General features: G+C 38.2%; 2 protein-coding genes across 2 annotated transcripts in view; both read left to right on the top strand.

Moving 5' to 3' along the window:
* Nucleotides 1-4,143: 4,143 nt before the first annotated feature.
* On the top strand, nucleotides 4,144-5,605 carry LOC117341123 (FMRFamide receptor-like). The gene has a single exon (XM_033902966.1). The coding sequence runs from the start codon at nucleotides 4,217-4,219 to the stop codon at nucleotides 5,297-5,299; it is 1,083 nt and encodes a 360-aa protein (XP_033758857.1). The 5' UTR covers nucleotides 4,144-4,216; the 3' UTR covers nucleotides 5,300-5,605.
* A 6,083-nt stretch (nucleotides 5,606-11,688) lies between these two features.
* Nucleotides 11,689-26,789, top strand: part of LOC117318725 — a 33,709-nt gene continuing 18,608 nt past the window's right edge. Inside the window, exons 1-6 of the mRNA XM_033873684.1 lie at nucleotides 11,689-12,131; nucleotides 14,386-14,452; nucleotides 14,895-15,106; nucleotides 16,297-16,498; nucleotides 21,158-21,307; nucleotides 21,560-21,702. Coding sequence (XP_033729575.1) covers nucleotides 12,057-12,131; nucleotides 14,386-14,452; nucleotides 14,895-15,106; nucleotides 16,297-16,498; nucleotides 21,158-21,307; nucleotides 21,560-21,702 — 849 coding nt within the window. The 5' untranslated portion in view covers nucleotides 11,689-12,056. The remainder of the gene's footprint in view (nucleotides 12,132-14,385; nucleotides 14,453-14,894; nucleotides 15,107-16,296; nucleotides 16,499-21,157; nucleotides 21,308-21,559; nucleotides 21,703-26,789) is intronic.

Genomic DNA, 26,789 nt, shown 5'->3' on the forward strand with positions numbered 1-26,789 from the left:
GATGTATACACAGGATGACAGACAACAGTGTGGATGTATACACAGGATGACAGACAACAGTGAGGATGTATACACAGGATGACAGACAACAGTCAGACATATAGACAGTGATTGATGTTTCATACATTATAACTGAATATTAGTTATAGAATATATTGCAGATTTCTTTGGATTTATTAGGTCATCGAATCCGAAGTCACCGTGCTTCGTCCGTAGCCGTGCGCCGTCCGCTGTGCGTAATCTTTTAAGTTCTACCAGTGAGATTTAGCTCTTACTTACCTGAAATGATCCTAAGATATTCCTGACCAGGTTTCGTTACTTTTTTGGTCGTCCCAAATCTAAAATGGCTGTCATGGCGACCATCTTGAAAAGCAAATTGTAAACTACTACCATAGAGCCAAAATTGGTAGGAATATTAAAGAAGGGGAGCCAACAAAGAGTTGTTATATTTTGACCTCGTAAAACCCTTTGACATGACAGCCATGACGGCCAATTCGTAACACAATTGCGCAATCATAGTTTTCCTTAACACGTCTATTCTAAACTTTTCAACTTCCACTGGTTTTATTGAGCTGGAAATTGTTGTAGATGTTAAGGAATGGAAGTCAGCAAAGAGTTGTTGTTTTTCGGCCTTGTAGAATTTTTTGACAAGGCAGCCATGGCGACCATTTTGTAGCATGATTGAGCAATGATGGTTTTCATGAGCAACACCAATTGCAAATGCTCAAATTACACCAATGGGATTCGGCTCCAACTTAACTGAAATTGCGCAATCATGGTATTTCTTAAAAATACCTATTTTAAACTTCTTCGAAAGTTCCACCAGTTGGATTCAGCTTTTTCTTGCCTAAAATGATCCTGAGATAGTTCTGACCACGTGTCGGTGTTTTGGTCAGTCATGGCCACCATCTTCAAAAACACCTTCAACAATTTCACTGGTGCCGTTGAGCAGAAAGTTTGTGGGGAAGTTTCACGAAGTGTTGTTATTTTTCAGCCTCGCAAAACTTTTGACATGGCAGACACAGTTGCCATTTTGTAACATGATTGCGCAAGCATGGTTTCCCTGAACAATACTTATTGTCCACCTCTAATCAAGTACCACCAGAGGGATTCAGCTCTAACTTACCCTAGAATATCATGAGATGGTCCTGACCAAGTGTCGGATCAGTCAAAATCCAAGATGTTTGCCATTGCCGTCAACTTGAAAAACACATTTTAAAGTTCTTCTCCAGTTCCACTGGTTACATTGAGCTGGAAATTGGTGAGGAAGTTAAAGAAGGAGAGCTAACAAAGTCTTATTTATCGGACACGTAAAAACTTTTCATAACAGGCATGGTGGCCATTTTTTAACACGATTGCGTAATCATGGTTTTCCTGAACAACACATATTTTAAATTTTTTCTCCAATTCCATATCCAAGGTGTTTGCCATGGCCGCTGACTTGAAAAAAACATTTTGAACTTTCTCTACAGTTCCAATGGCGCCATTCAGATGGAAATTGGAATGGATATTAAGGAAGGGGAGCCAACAAAAGTGTTTTTAATTTTCGGCCTCATAAAAACTATTACATGACAGGTATGGTTGCCATTTTTTAATATGATTGCACAATCGTGATTTTCCTAAACAACGCCTATTTTAAACTTCTTCACTAGTGTCACCAGTGGGATTTAGCTCTAACTTATAGCCAACTGTAACAGTTGTTTGTGATTCCCTGAGGAATGCATACTTTCACATAGATTCACTGACAAATGTATTCAACAAAATGGCTGATAAACATCTACTGGGACATCTGTTTTATCACGTTGCTGTCCATCCTGCCGGAACATTGCCTTTGTGAATTATACCCATTATCATTCATTAAGGCACATTGTGAAGTATGACAGTAGAAGGTCACCAGATGATGTTCTAAGTAATTATCTTTATGTCTGTTTTACTACATAACATGGTCATATCATTAATCTTACCCCGTTGGTGTAGAGTAATCTGTTACTGTACTGTTACATGACTGATACAGTGTATCGCAATAACCCGAGAGGGAGGAAAACATCGTTTGATAATTATACTCGGTTCAAAAAAACAGTAAGCATTACATTCTAAGTGAAATACAGAAAAGAAAATTGATATAAAACAAACCAAAAAAGTTTAAGGAAAAATATTACGTGTGACTATGTAACAGCTCAACAAACTACCGTACTGTATGACCCCACTGAAAGGTATGTCATCTTCATAACACTGAGGTCATAATAAATTATCGTTAGTTAAATCACTTCAAAGGGACATAAGGTAACATCAAAGTGAATATGTCCTGTGTGTATCTGTCGAAACATTGCTATCTAAATATAAGTCTTTCTACTAAGGTTTTATGTTTAATTTATATTATTAATTTGTGTCATTAAGTGGCTGATTAGGACTATGTTTGCCTTTTTGGTTCGAAAAGGCGATGTAAAATAGGTAGAAAAAAAAGAAGAGAAAAATTGCCGTTTTATGACTTAAATCGTGCTTTTCGGGGGATAAAGTGTGATCCTTGACCGGTACATAGGGAGTTGTTCATTTTGCTTTTCCGTACATAAGTCACTTTTTAAAAAGCAAACTAAAACATGTCTTTTTTAGCACAAAAAAAACTTAATTAGCGACTTTTTTTGCTTTTTTTGAGTTAAGCAAACACCCCCCATAATAGATACGTTAGAAGATTCAGTCTGTATGATCTGGATTCAGTCAAGGTAACGTTGTCTATTCCCCTGTGTGGAGATGGGAAAGCTCATACAGGTGTGCTAGTTTTATAAAACTGTAATGCGAAAAAAAAACTAAAGCACTTCCGGACACTTTACATCAATTTACATATATGAATGCGTGACATATAGGAACTACACATACAAAACTTTATTTTTAAAACGCATGAAAGTAAGGTTTGTTTGGTATGGTTTGATAGTTTGACAATTGTAAGTAAGGTATGGTATGATAATTTGACACTTGTAAGTAAGGTATGGTTATGATAATTTGACACTTGTAAGTAAGGAGTAGTTATGATAGTTTGACGCTTGTAAGTAAGGAGTAGTTATGATAATTTGACACTTGTAAGTAAGGAGTAGTTATGATAATTTGACACGTGTAAGTAAGGTATGGTTATGATAATTTGACACTTGTAAGTAAGGTATGGTTATGATAATTTGACACTTGTAAGTAAGGTATGGTTATGATAATTTGACACTTGTAAGTAAGGAGTAGTTATGATAGTTGTAAGTAAGGAGTAGTTATGATAGTTGTAAGTAAGGAGTAGTTATGATAGTTGTAAGTAAGGAGTAGTTATGATAATTTGACGATTCTTAGTAAGGTCTGGGTGTTACGACTTCGTTCTACATTGATCAAATGAAATGATAAGAATGTGTTTTATTGTTCTCCGCTACTATCTAGCATAATCTAATATGATCTGCATAACTTCTCATTTGCAATAAAAAAATCCGAAATCGGGAGCAATTGCCATAAAAATTCCGAAATGAGTAAATATCGAAAGCGTTTATCTAATTAAAGGCCGCTCTATAAATTATTTCAGAACATTTACATATAATAAGAGGACGATTGCATATTTGTCGGAGCTAGAGGAACTATTAGTGAATGTGTTGTTTGTCAATGGTGTCTATATCAATTGTCACATATTTCCCCATAAATAATAACAAATAGTTCAGGCGATACAGAGATCATATGTGTCATCAATTATAGCCGACATATTAAGTACAGCACTTCAAACAATTATAAAGGGACATCAAATCATGGAGATCAAAATAAAAATAACACCAAAAAGATACTGTAATGACCTGTATTACGACCCCGTCATCATATTCAGCAATAATGTAGACGTTATATCGGAGTTGATGGTGTCCATTTCCGCCGTGACTTTCTAATAGTAATGATTTGACCACTCAATAATTAATGAAGGTCTAAAGCATTATCGTTAAAGCCCGGCTCATTCAAAGGGATATCGGCAGATGTCACGGATATAATTGATGGTGATATTTATAAAGTAAATATTATATTGGTGTCCCTCCATCGTACGGTCCAGCTGATGTTCAGTGTGGTGCCATTGGCGATCTGTGGAAGGAAATGTATAAACATTACACTCCTAAAACCAACACATCTGTACATATATCGCATCTTGACGACAGAGATCCCAAGAACTCTAGATACTTGGATGCTCGAGGAATGAAAAGTGACGTTTAGTATGAATACTAGTACAACAGAATCACTTGATTGGAACAGAACTGACGGAGAAGAACTATGGGATACAGAGTTCATTATATACGGGATATGTGTCCCCGTGGTGGTGACATTCGGCTACATAGGGAACATCGTAACAGCTATTGTTCTGTGGAAGGCAAATATGGCGTCCATCACGAATCTGTTTCTTAGGGCTTTAGTGATCTCTGACATGGCTCTGGTGACGTTTGCCAGCCTGGCCATGACCTTGCCTAATATCGTGACTAAGCTTGTGAACAGAGATTTAGGGATCCATGTCATCATACCCCATGGATTCAAGACCATCGACTATTTGACCATGACATCACAGTTGTGTAACGAATACATTCTGGTATTTGTTTCCATCGAGAGGTACATTGCGATCTGCCATCCAATGAAACATGTTTATATCCACTCAAAACAAAAGGTTCTGGCCTCTATTGTCGGAATCATATTGTTCTCAGTTTGCTACAACTTGCCGAGAATAACATCCACAGAAATCAAATTAAAACCTTGTTTTGATGAGCACTTTTCTCATGATTGTTATGAAATAAGACAGTCAGATTTTGGGAACACGTTCTGGTACAGGTCCGTGTATGCTGTATGGATGTACACTGTTGTGTACTTCGGTATCCCGTTGCTTGCACTCCTCTTCTTGAATATCTTGATTCTCAGGAAACTTGGCAAGATGCGTGCACGAAGACGAACCCTGGAGGCTTGTGCATCGCGCTCGAAGAAAGAAAATACCACAGTCGTCATTGTTCTCATTGTAGCCGTATTTACAATCTGCCAGACATTTGGATTTTTTAACCAGTTCCAATTTTTAATGGATGATGAAAAAGATAATGCTTCTGTACAGACAAACATTACAGTAATAATCAACTTTCTGTATATGATCAATTCCAGTATAAACTTTATAATATACATTTGCGTTGGGAAGAAATTCCGGCGAACATTCGTAACGACATTTTGTGTCAAGAAGTGGAACTGCAAAGCGAGTCGTTGCTGTGGTGACATGGAAGCTTACAGCGTGACAATCGTCACATTGAAAAGGACTTCAGTTGTATAAAGGCTGTTGCTAGGGTATTGTAAATGCTTCCAGCGAGGCTGTTGTAACATATTACAGTAATGCAGTATCGTAAGGGCTTACAGCAAGGCCAGAGTTATATCTTACAGTAATGCAGTATCGTAAGGGCTTACATTGAGACTGACAGTGGTCATTTTATATCATTTTGTGTAAAAAATATATTCAGAACTGGTTGCTAAGCTTATTTTTGATATTATGTGTGTGTCCAAGTAATTGTTTATCCGGTGATTTTTATCATGTACACACGTACATAATATTATTTGTATTTGTAAAATGAAGTTTTGTTGATTAAATTATGCCTGCTTACGTATGTTATATCTATTTACTTCCGGGAAGTTGTCGATGGTTTAAACGTTATTTATGAAACGGACGTCAAATAGTTGCTATTATTATACCTTTCCTTATTGTACACTATATAAAAGGTAAACACATTCTCCAAAAATGCTATTTACCAGGTTAATAGTCGAAAAGTGCTATTTACCCGGAATGAGCGCATTCATATTTTCGCGGATTTTTTTTTTTTTTTTTTTTGTGCTGTGTTCATTCTGATAAAACAATGCATTTTTCATATCTCTTCGGATCGTCTATACCGTCATCCATTGTACTAGCATAAAGTCCGAAAACTCTTTGGAAAACGTAAGCGTTTACTAAAATCGTTCGAGTGAATGCTACAGGAACATTTCGCAAAACGGCTTTATCTACAAGATTATATAATCTGGATGAAGAAGCGTTGGAGAGGATTGAAAGACAACGACAATGCTAACCCACAAGCAATGTTTTTCGATTTTGAGTTTTCATCAAAATTTGATGACTGGAACAGACTTTGCCTTTATTACTAGTCTTAAACAAAATGGAATAATCTAAATGTGTGCATAATAAAACAGTGTTTGTATGAGTATTTCTGGAAATATTACTTTGATTGTCCCCCTTGACATTAACTATTTCCCGAGGCGAAGCCGAGGGAAATAGTTAATTTCAAGGGGGACAATAAAAGTGCTATTTCCCTCACACCCTAACACTAACTGTATATTACTTGTAAAGTAACAGGTAATTATCATATCAGAAAATAGGAGAGGACTTAGGCTTCCGTGTTGTCCAATCCATTTGTTTCATAACAATAACAAATGTTGAAATGAAATGTCATAAAATAACAACAGGAGGCCCCAGGAATCCATTCTAGTAGAGTCACAGGTAATCGTCATCATATCAGAAAATAACAATAGGAGATCCCCAGGGACCCATGCTAGTAGTCACAGGTGATCGTCATCATATCAGAAAATAACAATAGGAAATCACCAGGGATTCAGCCTAGTACAGTAACAGGTAATCGTCATCATATCAGAAAATAACAACAGGAGATCCCCAGGGATCCATTTTTGGGCCATTTTATTACTCGTTTACATAAGAGATATCATTAACGATATCGACAGCACAATTGCAATAACCCAATAAATTAATACATTATTACTTATCTGAATAAGTAAGCAGATTTATTAAGAGGGCGTAACTTTTATAAGTAAAAAATGTATTCGCTTAAATCATCATCCATTGGAAGGAACAAACAAACAAAATAAGAAAGAAATATATTATTTTACCTTGGTATGCCACATTACATATTGTTTATACACCCGGTAATAAGTATTCGTTCGTTTCGTTCACCGGTTGTGTGACAGGGAGCGGGAGGACCTGGGGAAAACCAACCTGGTCGGAAAGGTGCCCCATATACCTTTTCACATCCGATCGGGGAATCGAACACTGACCGCCAACCTTTGAAATCCAAGGGTTCTACCTTTGATATAAAAATCAGCATCCTTAGAATTAAATTTTCCCGCGTTTCGCTAGTATAAGCCGGGAAAATGTTGTATAAACGGCTCGTGCTACTCGCTCCGTACGTGTAATAGATCACGTGATACAGGTGAAATAGGGTATTGTAGTAAGGTGAAATATCATTATCTAGCTGCCCACAGTACGGTTAACACCATGGATTCGAATTCAGACGTCCGCATACAGGCCCAGATTACAGCAGCCATATCTCAATCACAAAACAACATAATGAGCGAAATGAGAAACTTATTCCAATCCATGTCGTCAGAGAACGCGCGGCTTACGGACAATATTAGCGGTGATTATAAATTCAAAAAACGTGGAAATGAGGAGCAACACAAACACAACGTCAGAGTTTTAAACAAATTTAAGGAAGTTGAGGCAGTTGTTTCCTCCATGAACAACGAACACACACCAAGCCTTATGGAAAAAGTCGAACAAGGTATGCAGTTAGTTTCCCACCGCCAAAAGCTAATTAAATTAGCAGACTCGTCCGAGGCAGGTTGGCTCGCCGTCAGCGAGTACGAAACAAATCCTTTGGCCGACGACAGCGACGACGAAAGGAGGATTATCAAGGCACAGTCACGAGCCGATAGGAAAATCAAGGCAGAACGTCAAAAACGTCAGAACGACAGGCGACCTTATCATCCAGTGTTTCGACAAAACAACCACACTGTACACAGGGCTGGGAACGGTGAAATGGACCACAGCACGTGCACGAGAGCCACACCGCTAAAGAAGCCTGGGAGATGTTTCAATTGTGGGGACCAGGGTCATTGGAAAGGGGAGTGTCCCAAGGGAGCAAGACTCACCAATGACAAGATAAGTAGTTTTTCTTTAATTCATTTGAATACGGTGAGTAATACTGTATCCAGTAATCTAAATGTTTTGGTCGGAGGCGACGCCGTGACGACGCCAGTAGGCAGGCTATTAGCTCAGGTACACCAGTGGGAGAAAATTACACAAAATGGTCATATTCTCGCCATTATAAAAGAAGGGTACAAGATACCATTGAAAACCACCCCGGTAAGTACTGTTTTAGACAACAATAAATCTGCTAAGAATAATGCCGAGTTCGTTACACAAGAAATACAAAATTTGGTTAAAAAAGGATGCGTTTCCATGGTAACAAAAAAAACAGAGGTAGTCAATCCTTTGACAGTGGCCTGTAACAAAAAGGACAAGCTTAGGTTAGTACTAGACTGCAGACATGTCAATCCACATTTGTTTCAATTTCGATTTAAGTATGAGGACGCTCAAGTAGCCAGAAGCACATTTGACAAGGGGGATTTTTTATTCAGTTTCGACCTCAAATCTGCTTATCATCACATCATGATTTATCCGCCACATCGCACATTCCTAGGATTTGGTTGGCAAGGTAAGTTTTACGTATTCAACGTGCTACCATTTGGTATCGGTACAGCAGGACATATTTTCACAAAAGTTACCAAAGAGGTGGTTAAATTCTGGCGAACGAAAGGATTTAACATTCTGATGTATTTGGACGACGGGATAGGGGGAGGTAAGTCTGTCGAGGCGGTACAAAGAATTAGTCAACAGGTTAGGTCTGACCTGATAAGTCTCGGATTTCTATTAGCCGAGGAAAAATGTACTTGGATACCCGTACAGAGATTGCAGTGGTTAGGTTTCATATGGGATACAAAGGAAAACAGGTTACATGTATCTCCTGAGCGTATCCAAAATGTCATCCAGTACTTGGAGAACATTAAGGCTCAGTTGAGCGTAGGTAGACGCGTAGTCAGCGTTCGTTTTCTGGCTTCCATCGTTGGACAGTTAATTTCCACCCATGCTGTATTAGGGGACAACGTGCGATTTCATACGCGCAGTATGTATAGGTGTGTTTTGGAAAGAGCGTCTTGGAATTCAGCGGTAGTAGTAACTAAGCAGGCTGAAAATGAGATCGATTTTTGGCGGGAAAACATTCAAAAAATGAACGAAGGAGGTTCAAACATTGGTCATTTGACAGGCACGACGTTCGATGTTGCGTTGTTTACTGATGCTTCATTTGAAGGTTACGGCGGCTATTTAGCTACCAGTGACAATGTCCATATTGGTACCCAGGATATGTTTGGGTCATGGAGTTACATTGAAAAACACGCTAGTTCCACTTGGAGAGAATTAGAGGCAGTTAATAGAGTTGTCAAACACAATTTACCCTTATTGACAGGTAAGTCGGTAGAACTGAACACTGATAACAAAAATGTACAGATCATTCTCTCAATAGGCAGTCGAAAAGAGCAGCTACACGAAATCGCCAGCGATATCGTAAGTACATGCCATTTGGCAGCTATACACATGCGCCCTAAGTGGATTCCTAGAGCGGAAAACGGTACCGCCGACGAGCTGAGTCGGCAGAGTGATTACGATGATTGGGGTGTTCAGACATGGGTTTTTAGAAAGTTGTCGTGTCTGTTTGGTGAATTCACAGTTGATTGTTTCGCATGCGATTACAACAGAAAGTGCGAAAAATTTTATTCAAGATTTTGGTGTGCAGGGACCTCGGGAATAAACGCATTTGACTTTAAATGGAATTCAGAATTCAGCTGGTTAGTTCCACCACCAAGTTTGATAGCTAAGACTATTCAGAAAATAGAATACGAAAAGGCAAAAGGGGTATTGATAATTCCGGAATGGAAATCTGCGGCATATTGGCCTAAAGTAGAACAGTGTGTTAGTAGTGGAATTTTTAAGCACAAAATGTATTTCAAGGGAGAAAGTTTCACCCACAAAGGGAGGGGTGATAACGGTATATTTGGCAAGGTTTCACAAAAATTTAGATTCATAGCTCTAATTTGTAATTAATTAGGTTTTTGTTTCCATCCTTCAGGCCTAGACCTACATACTAATGTGACTGCAGCCGCAATCGGAAGTCGAGTAATGGGTGACAGCGGTTTGGGCAAATTATCCAGGAAGATGGCACATTTTTTGCTACAATCCAAAAGTGATAATACGACCAAGGCATATTACTACAGTTTCAAGAGGAGGCGGCCCGCAGAATTGCCAGTCCCAAAGTGTGTAAAAAAGATCCAGTGAACGTGGAAATGCTTGTTAGATTGTGTGAGATGTTCAAAGATTCAGACGATCTAGTTGTTATCAGAGATTTGTGTATGATACTGCTGAGTTTTGCAGGTTTTTTGAGATATGACGAAGTAAGTGCATTGCGCGGTGTCGATATAAAAGTTCGCGATAGTCATTTATTGTTGTATATTGAAAAAAGCAAAACCGATCAATATAGGAACGGTAACGAAGTTCTCATAAGTAAAGGACATACTTTAGCCTGTCCTTACCAGATGTTTCAGAAATATACGGAGCTATCCGGCATTACTCTCGATAGTGAGTTTTATATTTTCCGTCCAATTTTCAGATCAAAAGACATTTGCAAATTGGTTTATAAAAACAAACGATTAAGTTACACGAGAGCCAGGGAAACGATTATTACCAGACTACGTCTGGTCGGACCAAACCTTAATCTTGGTTTACACTCTCTGAGATCAGGCGGCGCTAGCGCGGCGGCTAACTCTACCGTGAACGAGAGATGCTGGAAGAGACACGGACGCTGGAAGAGCGAGGGTAGTAAGGATGGTTATGTGGTGGACACGGTAGAAAAAAGGTTAGCTGTGTCCAGGTCCTTAGAGCTGTAGAGTTTACCATTTGGTCCCAGCTTCACATGTCCGGAACCCCCAATTGTTGCGTTTCTAATCTACGCGGCAGTCTAGTCGGCAAAATGTAGTATTTGTGTCGGTGTTGTTTATAATGGAGTAGATAGAGGAGTTTTATACTTAAATTTCCCCGCGTTTCGCTAGTATAAGCCGGGAAAATGTTGTATAAACGGCTCGTGCTACTCGCTCCGTACGTGTAATAGATCACGTGATACAGGTGAAATAGGGTATTGTAGTAAGGTGAAATATCATTATCTAGCTGCCCACACAGTACGGTTAACACCAAAACTTAAGTTTTGCAATGCACTTGTATTCGTTTATATATATACAAATGTATATATAAATTTTATTGTGTAATAGTATAATTTCCGAATATTTTTTATATGTGCTGTACATCTTGGTGATTAGGGGTAAAACATTTGTTTCAATATTTTTGTCCATCCCGGATCAGTCCAAGGTTTTCCAGAGTTTTTTATATACATATTTAAAAAAGAACGATTTATTCTAAAACATACTATTGAGAAAAACATGTTTTTATCTCTGGTTTTTAGCCCAGGACTCGATCTTTAATTTCAATTTCTACAATAAACGTCACATATGAGGATAGGAGTGGAAGCGAGGGACGGGTATATACATGTTTACGTGCGAGGTCATGATACATTTGTAATTTGCTCAAAATGCAAAATTAAAATAAACTCTGGCTACCGTACTCTACGCGGCAGGCTAGTCGGCAAAATGTAGTATTTGTGTCGGTGTTGTTTATAATGGAGTAGATAGAGGAGTTTTATACTGTGTTATTTCATTGACTTCATGAAAAAAAGTTGCCGGGACAAAGGAACGACATTTAAGATTGATAAATGTTCTGCCTTTCGGAGCGGAGGGGGCACGTTTATTTATTGATATTTATGACGAAAGAACAAACATATTTTTTGCGAGAGATTTAGTTATCCACCAGTTTGTCCGTCGGCAAGGGAATGTGAGTAAATTTTGTTCGTGGTTTTATTATGTCCCTCTGACTTGTATTCATTCATTCATTCATTCATTTATTTATATATATTTTTATTTATTTATTCATTCATTTACTATACCATCAGTAATTATTTATTTCGTTAAAGCCATAAGTGCCAAAAATAATAGATATTCGTAACAATTTATGATCAGCGCTTAAAAATTCCGTATATAGTGTCCGTACTTTATTTCCGCGGTTAGCTAGTTTCTGGTCACATGATCAAAACATGGCGGCTTACTGTCGGCTGTGTTTACGTTCTCTTGTTTGGGTTTTGTTATATTGCAGTTATAAGAGTTATGCGGTAAGCGTATTGCTGTATTTGGTTATGTTATTAACATGTTTATATATATGTGGTTCTATGTTATGTTCACTTAAAATATGTAACAGAAGCGAGGCGGTATACATAAATTGTCATTATATCCACAGGTACTTGTGGACATATGATGATTCTAATTCAAATGTTTCATTATAGACGAGTAAATTATTGTATTACAATCGCATGCTTAATTTCTAAAAACAATATCGTTTATAAGGCCGAGTTACGATACTTTTTTAGAAATTAAGCATGCGATTGTAATACAATAATTTACTCGTCTATAATGAAACATTTGAATTAGAAACATCATAATCATGTCCACAAGTACCTGTGGTTATATCGGCAGCACCACAGACACAGTAATCCAATAATGCTAGAGTAGAGGATAACACGGCGAGAACAGGCGCTGTGTAACATCCGCCAATGCAATCTGAATCAGTCGTATAGGAGTATGTTTATTATGATGTATATCTGCATATACATGTAGTCTCAATTAATACTATTTCTACCACAATACCCTGTGCTATTCAACTCTCAGACCATCAGTTAATCATTACAGCTGTTGATTAACAATCTGTTTATACCACACCTGGTATAAACTCTGTACGCATTTTGATTGGCTAACACGGTGAACTTTGACCCAAGCTGCAATTGTTATTGACGTCATCAATAATCTAATGACGTCACATCACCGGGTCCTGGACGTCACCGGTACACTTTATTTGCATACGCGAAATTATACTTGGCCACGTTTCCCTTTGATTCAAGCCGATATTATTGTGGTAGAAACAGGTCACACAACTCGATATTGTTGGATATGGAAATTATTTCACACTCGTAAGTTATTTTTTAAAAGTTGCAAAAAACACTCGCTAAAGCTCGTGTCTTTTGTAACTTTTAAAAAATAACTTACTCGTGTGAAATAAATTCCATATCCAACAACCACTCGTTGTGTAACCTCTATATATATACAGATATAATCAAGTAACAGAGACTTTATATATACATTGTTGGAACCTGCTTACCATCGATACAAACACAAACATGGTTCTAACCTCCGGCTGTATAAGGTATGGCTTGCCCTCAAGGGGCTGGTCTGGGACACACTGTAACTAGAGTACTGATCTCGCAGGTACAGAAACCCGTCGTGCAGTTCTGATCCTAACAGTGGAGACAGCATGCAGTCTTTGGCTCAAAGGGTACCACTTTATCATGAATATGAAAGTAGTTCTCCTTCATATTCACTGTAGCCCTTTGTTTAGTAATGAAGTCTAGTCCAATCAGTATATATCATCCTCAATAGGTGTGACATACAGATTTTCCTTAAACTCCAAACTATCAATGACTATGTTTGTTGTATCAAGTTAATACCCTTTCAGTTTCATCTCCATTTCTCTACGGATACACCCCATCAGAGATTAAAGTAACCTGACGCAGTGTCAATAATCACGTCAACCTGCTTACCTTGGACTCATACTGGTATTTCAATCATCGATGATGCTTCAGCTGCCAGATGACTATAAAGGCCACTCCGTTTTTCGTAGGCCAGCATTACCTCGGATCAGACATTGGCCTTCTAGCCTGATCCCTACCCATTTAAATCCTCTGAGAACGACACTTGCTTTGCTGGCTGATTAATAGTCTTTCTTCTTCGGACAGTCCCTGACCATATGTCCTAACCAATCACAATAGAAACACCTTCCATTGTTGGGGACAGTGACCTCGACCTTTGACCTGACTGGCTGGCTGGCTGATCTGGGTTCCGATTTTAGGGACTCCAGATTGTGCATCAATGCCCTGAGGTCTGCCTGCATGCGCTCCATCCTCTCGTCAAGGATATCAATTCGGGTGCCTACTGATGGATTTGTAGACTTGCTGGTTTGTTGAGCCCAACGACCTTGAAACACACACTTAGATAGTTTCTCTGCATCACTGTCACTGGCTTCTGCATCATGAGACAGCAAAACTTTGCATATGTCGCACTTCGTGGTATGTTTGTCATGTATGGCCTGATGATTAAACTGATAGCTTTTTATTTTGTCTAGCACCAGCTCTACTGACTCCAAATTCAGGTTCGCGACATAGTGGTATATACATTACCTTGACCTGCTATCAATGTCAAGGTCAAACTATGTCAATAACATATCATTACCTGTAATGTCATAAAATCTAGTTTGGATGAAGAAAATTTTGATGATATTACTTACATAATTTAAATGAATGTTTTGTTCCTTTCCAGGGTTATCCAGGAAGTGTGCAGTCTGCTGAGATCGATACTGTCCATATGATCTTTATGACACATTTAGGTAAATGGGAATAAAATGTATATCAAATTTATTTGAAATTAATCATAAATTGTTATCAACATTTTTAGTATTTATTCAATTGATTTCATTTTTCAAAAGGGTGTGGGGCAAGTTTGATGAAAATTCAAGTCTTAGTACAGTGTAAGAAAGCGCACCATGTATAACGTTACTTCGTCTGGGGAGAATCTGGCATTCTGTAATCTGAATAACTGTCTCCTTGTTTGTGTCTTGTTATAGGCATAACACACATACTGATGTACTGTACATATCTTAAAGGTACTTTGTCAGATACAATTTACAAATATTTTATGATAATACTTATTCATCTCTTAGGACTGGGGTCGAGATGGGAAGGGGTATGTGTGATATACTAAAATATGATCTTACTGAGTATATACAAAGCTTAAAAAGTCTACTATTTCAAATGTGCATTGTTTTGAAGATGTAGGCTATGATGGTGTGACAAGGACAGGATTCATCAACAATATCTTAAACACCTATTTTCACGAGTACTTTCCACGGGCCATTAACCTATCTCAGCAGCTAAGGACAGATGAGTATGTGGAGAGATTTGTCTACACAACTCATCCCTGGCTTGTCAGTCTCTTCCTGGACTGTCCCAGAAACCTTGTTCTCAACAACATAACTCTAAAGGTAGGTGTCGCCCGATGGCTGTTTCCACGATCGTGTGGTAAGGACTCCCTGAGTAGTCAATCATTACTTGGCTGTTCTCATAGCCTTGTCTACCACTCAAGTTATATACCATTAGATATATTATATGGAAGAACTTTTGTAGTTTGCCTCAGGTTGTGATATGGTCTGTCTTTATATGACCTTTCTCACATCCTCAAGGTCACTGCTATGTACTTGTGGCCTGACCATCAAGATGACCATTTGATTTCATTGACAAAATCAATGTAGTACACAAGCATTTTTTATGATAATGTATTTGGAAGGAGTAATGAAAAATATCCTGCCAATATAACGGCTTCAAACTAGTCACCTCTCTCAGGGGAGACATCCGACATGTACCACCAGGCTATTGGAAAATCCCCCAGACCGAGCTAGGAAGATGACCAATACTTTATTTCACAAAGCCTTTGCCTCCAACGACAATGACAACCCAGGTTTTCTTAGCTTCAAGAATTCATCATACTTTCAATCTCTTCTAGCTTAAACTTGGAGTAGATAATGGCACCAAATTTCTGTAATAGGAAGGAGTTTTGAAAAATATCATGTCTGTGCTCGACCTCTTACTAGTGAACTGTTGCTCTCTGAGTATACATCCTACCACTTGGCTAAAGGGAAATTCCAATTAGACTCAACTTGTAAGTTTTCCACAATAAAATACCAAATGGTATCAAGATTATTATGTTGATCCAATTACTTATCACTGGAATCAGATGAGATATTGGTTATTTGTTGAAAATAAGCTCTTTTGTGACCAAAGAAAATAAAGTGATATGATGGAAGAGATATAGAGGATATCTAACAGTGTCTTCATTAATACCAAATATATTTCACGAGTGGAGCTAATATTTTGATATTTTTCTGGAGTGCTCAGCACGAGTGAAAAATATCAAAATATTAGCCACACGAGTGAAATATATTTGGTACTACTGAAGATACTGTTAGATATTTTGTGTTCTATATTCTGTTCGATTTTTTAAGCAAAATATACCGGGTCAGCTTTACATTTCCCCCATTGTCATTTGTAAGCAGTGTTTTGATTGGCCAAATCAGAAAAAGTGATATTTTCACAAGTGAAAAATATCACTTTTATCCGATGAATGATAGGCGATATTTCGCTGCGAAAATGTAATAAATTGTTTTTGTTAATTCAGTGTCCAAATGAAACTGCTGTGGAGCACTTAAAAGCTGCTATTGTCCGCGGTGACATCACATGGCACGCTGGACCAATGAATATGCAACCAGAAAACATGAATAAAATTCTATTTGAATTGAGCCTAAACATCAGTTCTGATTTAGATGCAATGTTCAACATCCAAAGAAGATTTCCAACTCTAAGTCAGCGTGATGTGCCTGGTGAGTATAGATACATAATGATTCTGTCAGCGTGATGTGTCCAGTTAGTATAGATACTTAACGATTCAGTCAGCGTGATGTGTCCAGTTAGTATAGATACATAATGATTTAGTCAGTGTGATGTGTCCAGTTAGTATAGATACATAATGGTTTAGTCAGTGTGATGTGTCCAGTTAGTATAGATACATAATGGTTTAGTCAGTGTGATGTGTCCAGTTAGTATAGATACATAATGGTTCAGTCAGTGTGATGTGTCCAGTTAGTATAGATACATAATGATTCAGTCAGCGTGATGTGTCCAGTTAGTATAGATACATAATGATTCAGTCAGCGTGATGTGTCCAGTTAGTATAGATACATAATGGTTTAGTCAGTGTGATGTGTCCAGTTAGTATAGATACATAATGGTTTAGTCAGTGTGATGTGTCCAGTTAGTATAGATACATAATGGTTCAGTCAGTGTGATGTGTCCAGTTAGTATAGATACATAATGATTCAGTCAGCGTGATGTGTCCAGTTAGTATAGATACATAATGGTTTAGTCGGTGTGATGTGTCCAGTTAGTATAGATACATAATGGTTTAGTCAGTGTGATGTGTCCAGTTAGTATAGATACATAATGGTTTAGTCAGTGTGATGTGCCCAGTTAGTATAGATACATAATGGTTTAGTCAGTGTGATGTGTCCAGTTAGTATAGATACATAATGGTTTAGTCAGTGTGATGTGTCCAGTTAGTATAGATACATAATGGTTTAGTCTGTGTGATGTGTCCAGTTAGTATAGATACATAATGGTTTAGTCTGTGTGATGTGTCCAGTTAGTATAGATACATAATGATTTAGTCAGTGTGATGTGTCCAGTTAGTATAGATACATAATGATTCAGTCAGTGTGATGTGTCCAGTTAGTATAGATACATAATGGTTTAGTCAGTGTGATGTGTCCAGTTAGTATAGATACATAATGGTTTAGTCAGTGTGATGTGTCCAGTTAGTATAGATACATAATGGTTTAGTCTGTGTGATGTGCCCAGTTAGTATAGATACATAATGGTTTAGTCGGTGTGATGTGTCCAGTTAGTATAGATACATAATGATTCAGTCTGTGTGATGTGTCCAGTTAGTATAGATACATAATGGTTTAGTCGGTGTGATGTGTCCAGTTAGTATAGATACATAATGATTTAGTCAGTGTGATGTGTCCAGTTAGTATAGATACATAATGGTTTAGTCTGTGTGATGTGCCCAGTTAGTATAGATACATAATGGTTTAGTCAGTGTGATGTGTCCAGTTAGTATAGATACATAATGGTTTAGTCAGTGTGATGTGTCCAGTTAGTATAGATACATAATGGTTTAGTCAGTGTGATGTGTCCAGTTAGTATAGATACATAATGGTTTAGTCAGCGTGATGTGTCCAGTTAGTATAGATACATAATGGTTTAGTCAGTGTGATGTGCCCAGTTAGTATAGATACATAATGGTTTAGTCAGTGTGATGTGCCCAGTTAGTATAGATACATAATGGTTTAGTCAGTGTGATGTGCCCAGTTAGTATAGATACATAATGGTTTAGTCAGTGTGATGTGCCCAGTTAGTATAGATACATAATGATTCAGTCTGTGTGATGTGTCCAGTTAGTATAGATACATAATGGTTTAGTCGGTGTGATGTGTCCAGTTAGTATAGATACATAATGATTTAGTCAGTGTGATGTGTCCAGTTAGTATAGATACATAATGGTTTAGTCTGTGTGATGTGCCCAGTTAGTATAGATACATAATGGTTTAGTCAGTGTGATGTGTCCAGTTAGTATAGATACATAATGGTTTAGTCAGTGTGATGTGTCCAGTTAGTATAGATACATAATGGTTTAGTCAGTGTGATGTGTCCAGTTAGTATAGATACATAATGGTTTAGTCAGCGTGATGTGTCCAGTTAGTATAGATACATAATGGTTTAGTCAGTGTGATGTGTCCAGTTAGTATAGATACATAATGGTTTAGTCAGTGTGATGTGCCCAGTTAGTATAGATACATAATGGTTTAGTCAGTGTGATGTGCCCAGTTAGTATAGATACATAATGGTTTAGTCAGTGTGATGTGTCCAGTTAGTATAGATACATAATGGTTTAGTCTGTGTGATGTGCCCAGTTAGTATAGATACATAATGGTTTAGTCAGTGTGATGTGTCCAGTTAGTATAGATACATAATGGTTTAGTCAGTGTGATGTGTCCAGTTAGTATAGATACATAATGGTTTAGTCAGTGTGATGTGTCCAGTTAGTATAGATACATAATGGTTTAGTCAGCGTGATGTGTCCAGTTAGTATAGATACATTATGGTTTAGTCAGTGTGATGTGTCCAGTTAGTATAGATACATAATGATTTAGTCAGTGTGATGTGTCCAGTTAGTATAGATACATAATGATTCAGTCTGTGTGATGTGTCCAGTTAGTATAGATACATAATGGTTTAGTCAGTGTGATGTGTCCAGTTAGTATAGATACATAATGGTTTAGTCAGTGTGATGTGCCCAGTTAGTATAGATACATAATGGTTTAGTCAGTGTGATGTGTCCAGTTAGTATAGATACATAATGATTCAGTCAGTGTGATGTGTCCAGTTAGTATAGATACATAATGATTTAGTCAGTGTGATGTGTCCAGTTAGTATAGATACATAATGGTTTAGTCAGTGTGATGTGTCCAGTTAGTATAGATACATAATGGTTTAGTCAGTGTGATGTGCCCAGTTAGTATAGATACATTATGGTTTAGTCAGTGTGATGTGTCCAGTTAGTATAGATACATAATGGTTTAGTCAGTGTGATGTGCCCAGTTAGTATAGATACATAATGGTTTAGTCAGTGTGATGTGCCCAGTTAGTATAGATACATAATGGTTTAGTCAGTGTGATGTGTCCAGTTAGTATAGATACATAATGGTTTAGTCAGTGTGATGTGTCCAGTTAGTATAGATACATAATGGTTTAGTCTGTGTGATGTGTCCAGTTAGTATAGATACATAATGGTTTAGTCAGTGTGATGTGTCCAGTTAGTATAGATACATAATGGTTTAATCAGTGTGATGTGTCCAGTTAGTATAGATACATAATGATTCAGTCAGTGTGATGTGTCCAGTTAGTATAGATACATAATGGTTTAGTCAGTGTGATGTGTCCAGTTAGTATAGATACATAATGGTTTAGTCAGTGTGATGTGTCCAGTTAGTATAGATACATAATGATTCTGTCGGTGTGATGTGCCCAGTTAGTATAGATACATAATGGTTTATTCAGCGTGATGTGTCCAGTTAGTATAGATACATAATGATTCAGTCAGTGTGATGTGTCCAGTTAGTATAGATACATAATGGTTTAGTCAGTGTGATGTGTCCAGTTAGTATAGATACATAATGATTCAGTCAGTGTGATGTGTCCAGTTAGTATAGATACATTATGGTTTAGTCAGTGTGATGTGTCCAGTTAGTATAGATACATAATGGTTTAGTCAGTGTGATGTGTCCAGTTAGTATAGATACATAATGGTTTAGTCAGTGTGATGTGTCCAGTTAGTATAGATACATAATGATTCAGTCAGTGTGATGTGTCCAGTTAGTATAGATACATAATGGTTTAGTCAGTGTGATGTGTCCAGTTAGTATAGATACATAATGATTCAGTCAGTGTGATGTGTCCAGTTAGTATAGATACATTATGGTTTAGTCAGTGTGATGTGTCCAGTTAGTATAGATACATAATGGTTTAGTCAGTGTGATGTGTCCAGTTAGTATAGATACATAATGGTTTAGTCAGTGTGATGTGTCCAGTTAGTATAGATACATAATGATTTAGTCTGTGTGATGTGTCCAGTTAGTATAGATACATAATGGTTTAGTCAGTGTGATGTGTCCAGTTAGTATATATACATAATGGTTTAGTCAGTGTGATGTGTCCAGTTAGTATAGATACATAATGGTTTAGTCAGTGTGATGTGTCCAGTTAGTATAGATACATAATGATTCAGTCAGCGTGATGTGTCCAGTTAGTATAGATACATAATGGTTTAGTCAGTGTGATGTGTCCAGTTAGTATAGATACATAATGATTCACTCAGTGTGATGTGTCCAGTTAATAGAGACAAATAATGATTTATTTAGTTAGCGTATTCTAACATTGGGTTCCTACCCTGTAAAAAATGTAAATCCCTTGTCTTTAGGACTGGCACAACTAAATCAGCCAATCAGCTGGTGTTTCACCTAAACCAAGTCCCTGAGGAAAATGTGTTTCTTTGGTTTGTAGTTGTTTTCCTGAGTAAATAACATATGAAATGGGTACTTTCTATATACGAGAATAAAGTGTAGAGTGTTGAGGTTTGGAAAATCAAAATAATACACTCCTACTGAAAATAGAATGGCATAGGATTCGAAGTGTAAAAAGGCGGGAATTCCCCAGGTGGGGGTTCCCCAGTGTACTGTTAATGTCAGGGTTACTGTATTCAAACTTTAATTTGATATAAATTTCACATCATTTGAACTTCAAAAGAAAGAATAAAGGGAATGGGTCACTAGTAATAACATATAGTAAATTATCTAGTTGTGTGAGTCCTTTAATTGAATAATTTCCATCACACATGTTAAGTCGACTGTTGTTTCTAACAGGACTGACACAGGCAGTTATTCCGAGTCTAGTACAGAAAGGGGTGATAGCTGTCTCTGTTGGAGTAAATCCAGGCACCAGTCCACCAGCTGTTCCCAAACTTTTTACCTGGAAATTTGAGGATAGTGCTGTTCTCGCCACTTGGCATGCAGGTAAAACAATTGTCAGTAAGCATAGGTCCATACAATTACGTAAAGCTTAATTCAAATCAGGTAAGCACAGTTGGCAGGTATGCTAAGTCTCCTCTATAATAGTTATAGATCAACAGAATTATCAGAAATATGTACCCAGTTGGCATTTATTCAAAGTCTTCTCTTAAAGCAGTTATAGATTGAAATAACAAATGTAAAAAAAGCTATAAAGTACATAACATCTTGTGAACAATCAATACTATGTGTCTATAGGTGGCTATCCCTTGGGACCAGGAAGCAGCCCTGCCAAACCTGGGGGTCTGTCCAGAAAGGACTGTGTGACAGTGGAGGGGTTCAACCATGCCATGTGCTATGCCTTCATACAAGATAACGGGGGACCTCCACAGGATATCTATGTAACTATTGTGTATAGTAGGTTAACAAGATAGCGGGGGACCTCCACAGGATATATATGTAACTATTGTGTAAAGTAGGGTAACAAGATAACGAGGACCTCCACAGGATATCCATGTAACTATTGTGTATAGTAGGTTAACAAGATAGCGGGGGACCTCCACAGGATATACATGTAACTATTGTGTATAGTAAGGTAACAAGATAGCGGGGACCTCCACAGGATATACATGTAACTATTGTGTATAGTAAGGTAACAAGATAGCGGGGGACCTCCACAGGATATCTATGTAACTATTGTGTATAGTAGGTTAACAAGATAGCGGGGACCTCCACAGGATATACATGTAACTATTGTGTATAGTAGGTTAACAAGATAGCGGGGGACCTCCACAGGATATACATGTAACTATTGTGTATAGTAAGGTAACAAGATAACGAGGGACCTCCACAGGATATACATGTAACTATTGTGTATAGTAAGGTAACAAGATAGCGGGGACCTCCACAGGATATACATGTAACTATTGTGTATAGTAAGGTAACAAGATAGCGGGGGACCTCCACAGGATATACATGTAACTATTATATTGTGTATAGTAGGGTAACAAGATAGTGGGGGACCTCCACAGGATATACATGTAACTATTGTGTATAGTAGGGTAACAAGATAGCGGGGACCTCCACAGGATATACATGTAACTATTGTGTATAGTAGGTTCACAAGATAGCGGGGGACCTACACAGGATATACATGTAACTATTGTGTATAGTAGGGTAACAAGATAGTGGGGGACCTCCACAGGATATACATGTAACTATTGTGTATAGTAGGTTCACAAGATAGCGGGGGACCTCCACAGGATATACATGTAACTATTGTGTATAGTAGGGTAACAAGATAGCGGGGACCTACACAGGATATCTATGTAACTATTGTGTATAGTAGGGTAACAAGATAGCGGGGGACCTCCACAGGATATACATGTAACTATTGTGTATAGTAAGGTAACAAGATAGTGGGGGACCTCCACAGGATATACATGTAACTATTGTGTATAGTAGGGTAACAAGATAGCGGGGACCTCCACAGGATATACATGTAACTATTGTGTATAGTAAGGTAACAAGATAGCGGGGACCTCCACAGGATATACATGTAACTATTGTGTATAGTAAGGTAACAAGATAGCGGGGGACCTCCACAGGATATACATGTAACTATTGTGTATAGTAAGGTAACAAGATAGCGGGGGACCTCCACAGGATATACATGTAACTATTGTGTATAGTAAGGTAACAAGATAGCGGGGACCTCCACAGGATATACATGTAACTATTGTGTATAGTAAGGTAACAAGATAGTGGGGGACCTCCACAGGATATACATGTAACTATTGTGTATAGTAGGGTAACAAGATAGTGGGGGACCTCCACAGGATATCTATGTAACTATTGTGTATAGTAGGGTAACAAGATAGTGGGGGACCTCCACAGGATATACATGTAACTATTGTGTATAGTAAGGTAACAAGATAGTGGGGGACCTACACAGGATATACATGTAACTATTGTGTATAGTAAGGTAACAAGATAGCGGGGGACCTCCACAGGATTACATGTAACTATTGTGTATAGTAGGGTAACAAGATAGTGGGGACCTCCACAGGATATACATGTAACTATTGTGTATAGTAGGTTAACAAGATAGTGGGGGACCTCCACAGGATATACATGTAACTATTGTGTATAGTAGGGTAACAAGATAGTGGGGGACCTCCACAGGATATACATGTAACTATTGTGTATAGTAAGGTAACAAGATAGTGGGGGACCTCCACAGGATATACATGTAACTATTGTGTATAGTAAGGTAACAAGATAGCGGGGACCTCCACAGGATATCTATGTAACTATTGTGTATAGTAGGTTAACAAGATAGCGGGGACCTCCACAGGATATACATGTAACTATTGTGTATAGTAGGTTAACAAGATAGCGGGGACCTCCACAGGATATACATGTAACTATTGTGTATAGTAGGTTAACAAGATAGCGGGGACCTCCACAGGATATACATGTAACTATTGTGTATAGTAGGGTAACAAGATAACGAGGGACCTCCACAGGATATACATGTAACTATTGTGTATAGTAGGTTAACAAGATAGTGGGGACCTCCACAGGATATACATGTAACTATTGTGTATAGTAAGGTAACAAGATAGCGGGGACCTCCACAGGATATACATGTAACTATTGTGTATAGTAAGGTAACAAGATAGTGGGGACCTCCACAGGATATACATGTAACTGTTGTGTATAGTAGGGTAACAAGATAGCGGGGGACCTCCACAGGATATACATGTAACTATTGTGTATAGTAGGGTAACAAGATAGTGGGGGACCTCCACAGGATATACATGTAACTATTGTGTATAGTAGGGTAACAAGATAACGGGGGACCTACACAGGATATACATGTAACTATTGTGTATAGTAAGGTAACAAGATAGCGGGGACCTCCACAGGATATACATGTAACTATTGTGTATAGTAGGGTAACAAGATAACGGGGGACCTACACAGGATATACATGTAACTATTGTGTATAGTAGGGAAACAAGATAGCGGGGGACCTCCACAGGATATACATGTAACTATTGTGTATAGTAGGGTAACAAGATAACGAGGACCTACACAGGGTATACATGTAACTATTGTGCATAGTAGGTTCACAAGATAGCGGGGGACCTCCACAGGATATACATGTAACTATTGTGTATAGTAGGGTAACAAGATAACGAGGACCTACACAGGATATACATGTAACTATTGTGTATAGTAGGTTCACAAGATAACGAGGACCTACACAGGGTATACATGTAACTATTGTGCATAGTAGGTTCACAAGATAGCGGGGGACCTCCACAGGATATACATGTAACTATTGTGTATAGTAAGGTAACAAGATAGCGGGGACCTCCACAGGATATACATGTAACTATTGTGTATAGTAAGGTAACAAGATAGCGGGGGACCTCCACAGGATATCTATGTAACTATTGTGTATAGTAGGGTAACAAGATAGTGGGGGACCTCCACAGGATATACATGTAACTATTGTGTATAGTAGGGTAACAAGATAGTGGGGGACCTCCACAGGATATACATGTAACTATTGTGTATAGTAAGGTAACAAGATAGCGGGGGACCTCCACAGGATATACATGTAACTATTGTGTATAGTAGGTTAACAAGATAGCGGGGGACCTACACAGGATATACATGTAACTATTGTGTATAGTAGGGTAACAAGATAGCGGGGGACCTACACAGGATATCTATGTAACTATTGTGTATAGTAGGGTAACAAGATAGCGGGGGACCTCCACAGGATATACATGTAACTATTGTGTATAGTAAGGTAACAAGATAGTGGGGGACCTCCACAGGATATACATGTAACTATTGTGTATAGTAGGGTAACAAGATAGCGGGGACCTCCACAGGATATACATGTAACTATTGTGTATAGTAAGGTAACAAGATAGCGGGGACCTCCACAGGATATACATGTAACTATTGTGTATAGTAAGGTAACAAGATAGCGGGGGACCTCCACAGGATATACATGTAACTATTGTGTATAGTAGGGTAACAAGATAGCGGGGGACCTCCACAGGATATACATGTAACTATTGTGTATAGTAAGGTAACAAGATAGCGGGGACCTCCACAGGATATACATGTAACTATTGTGTATAGTAAGGTAACAAGATAGTGGGGGACCTCCACAGGATATACATGTAACTATTGTGTATAGTAGGTTAACAAGATAGTGGGGGACCTCCACAGGATATCTATGTAACTATTGTGTATAGTAGGGTAACAAGATAGTGGGGGACCTCCACAGGATATACATGTAACTATTGTGTATAGTAAGGTAACAAGATAGCGGGGGACCTACACAGGATATACATGTAACTATTGTGTATAGTAAGGTAACAAGATAGCGGGGGACCTCCACAGGATATACATGTAACTATTGTGTATAGTAGGGTAACAAGATAGTGGGGACCTCCACAGGATATACATGTAACTATTGTGTATAGTAGGTAACAAGATAGCGGGGACCTCCACAGGATATACATGTAACTATTGTGTATAGTAGGGTAACAAGATAGTGGGGGACCTCCACAGGATATACATGTAACTATTGTGTATAGTAAGGTAACAAGATAGTGGGGGACCTCCACAGGATATACATGTAACTATTGTGTATAGTAGGGTAACAAGATAGCGGGGGACCTCCACAGGATATCTATGTAACTATTGTGTATAGTAGGTTAACAAGATAACAGGGGACCTCCACAGGATATACATGTAACTATTGTGTATAGTAGGTTAACAAGATAGCGGGGACCTCCACAGGATATACATGTAACTATTGTGTATAGTAGGTTAACAAGATAGCGGGGACCTCCACAGGATATACATGTAACTATTGTGTATAGTAGGTTAACAAGATAGCGGGGACCTCCACAGGATATACATGTAACTATTGTGTATAGTAGGTTAACAAGATAGCGGGGACCTCCACAGGATATACATGTAACTATTGTGTATAGTAGGTTAACAAGATAGCGGGGACCTCCACAGGATATACATGTAACTATTGTGTATAGTAGGTTAACAAGATGATGGGGGACCTACACAGGATATACATGTAACTATTGTGTATAGTAGGGTAACAAGATAGCGGGGACCTCCACAGGATATACATGTAACTATTGTGTATAGTAGGTAACAAGATAGTGGGGGACCTCCACAGGATATACATGTAACTATTGTGTATAGTAGGGTAACAAGATAGCGGGGGACCTCCACAGGATATACATGTAACTATTGTGTATAGTAGGTAACAAGATAGCGGGGGACCTCCACAGGATATACATGTAACTATTGTGTATAGTAGGGTAACAAGATAGTGGGGGACCTCCACAGGATATACATGTAACTATTGTGTATAGTAGGGTAACAAGATAGTGGGGGACCTCCACAGGATATACATGTAACTATTGTGTAT

This window comes from Pecten maximus, chromosome 2 (assembly GCF_902652985.1).
Source record: "Pecten maximus chromosome 2, xPecMax1.1, whole genome shotgun sequence".
NCBI classification, from domain to species: Eukaryota; Metazoa; Mollusca; class Bivalvia; order Pectinida; family Pectinidae; genus Pecten; species Pecten maximus.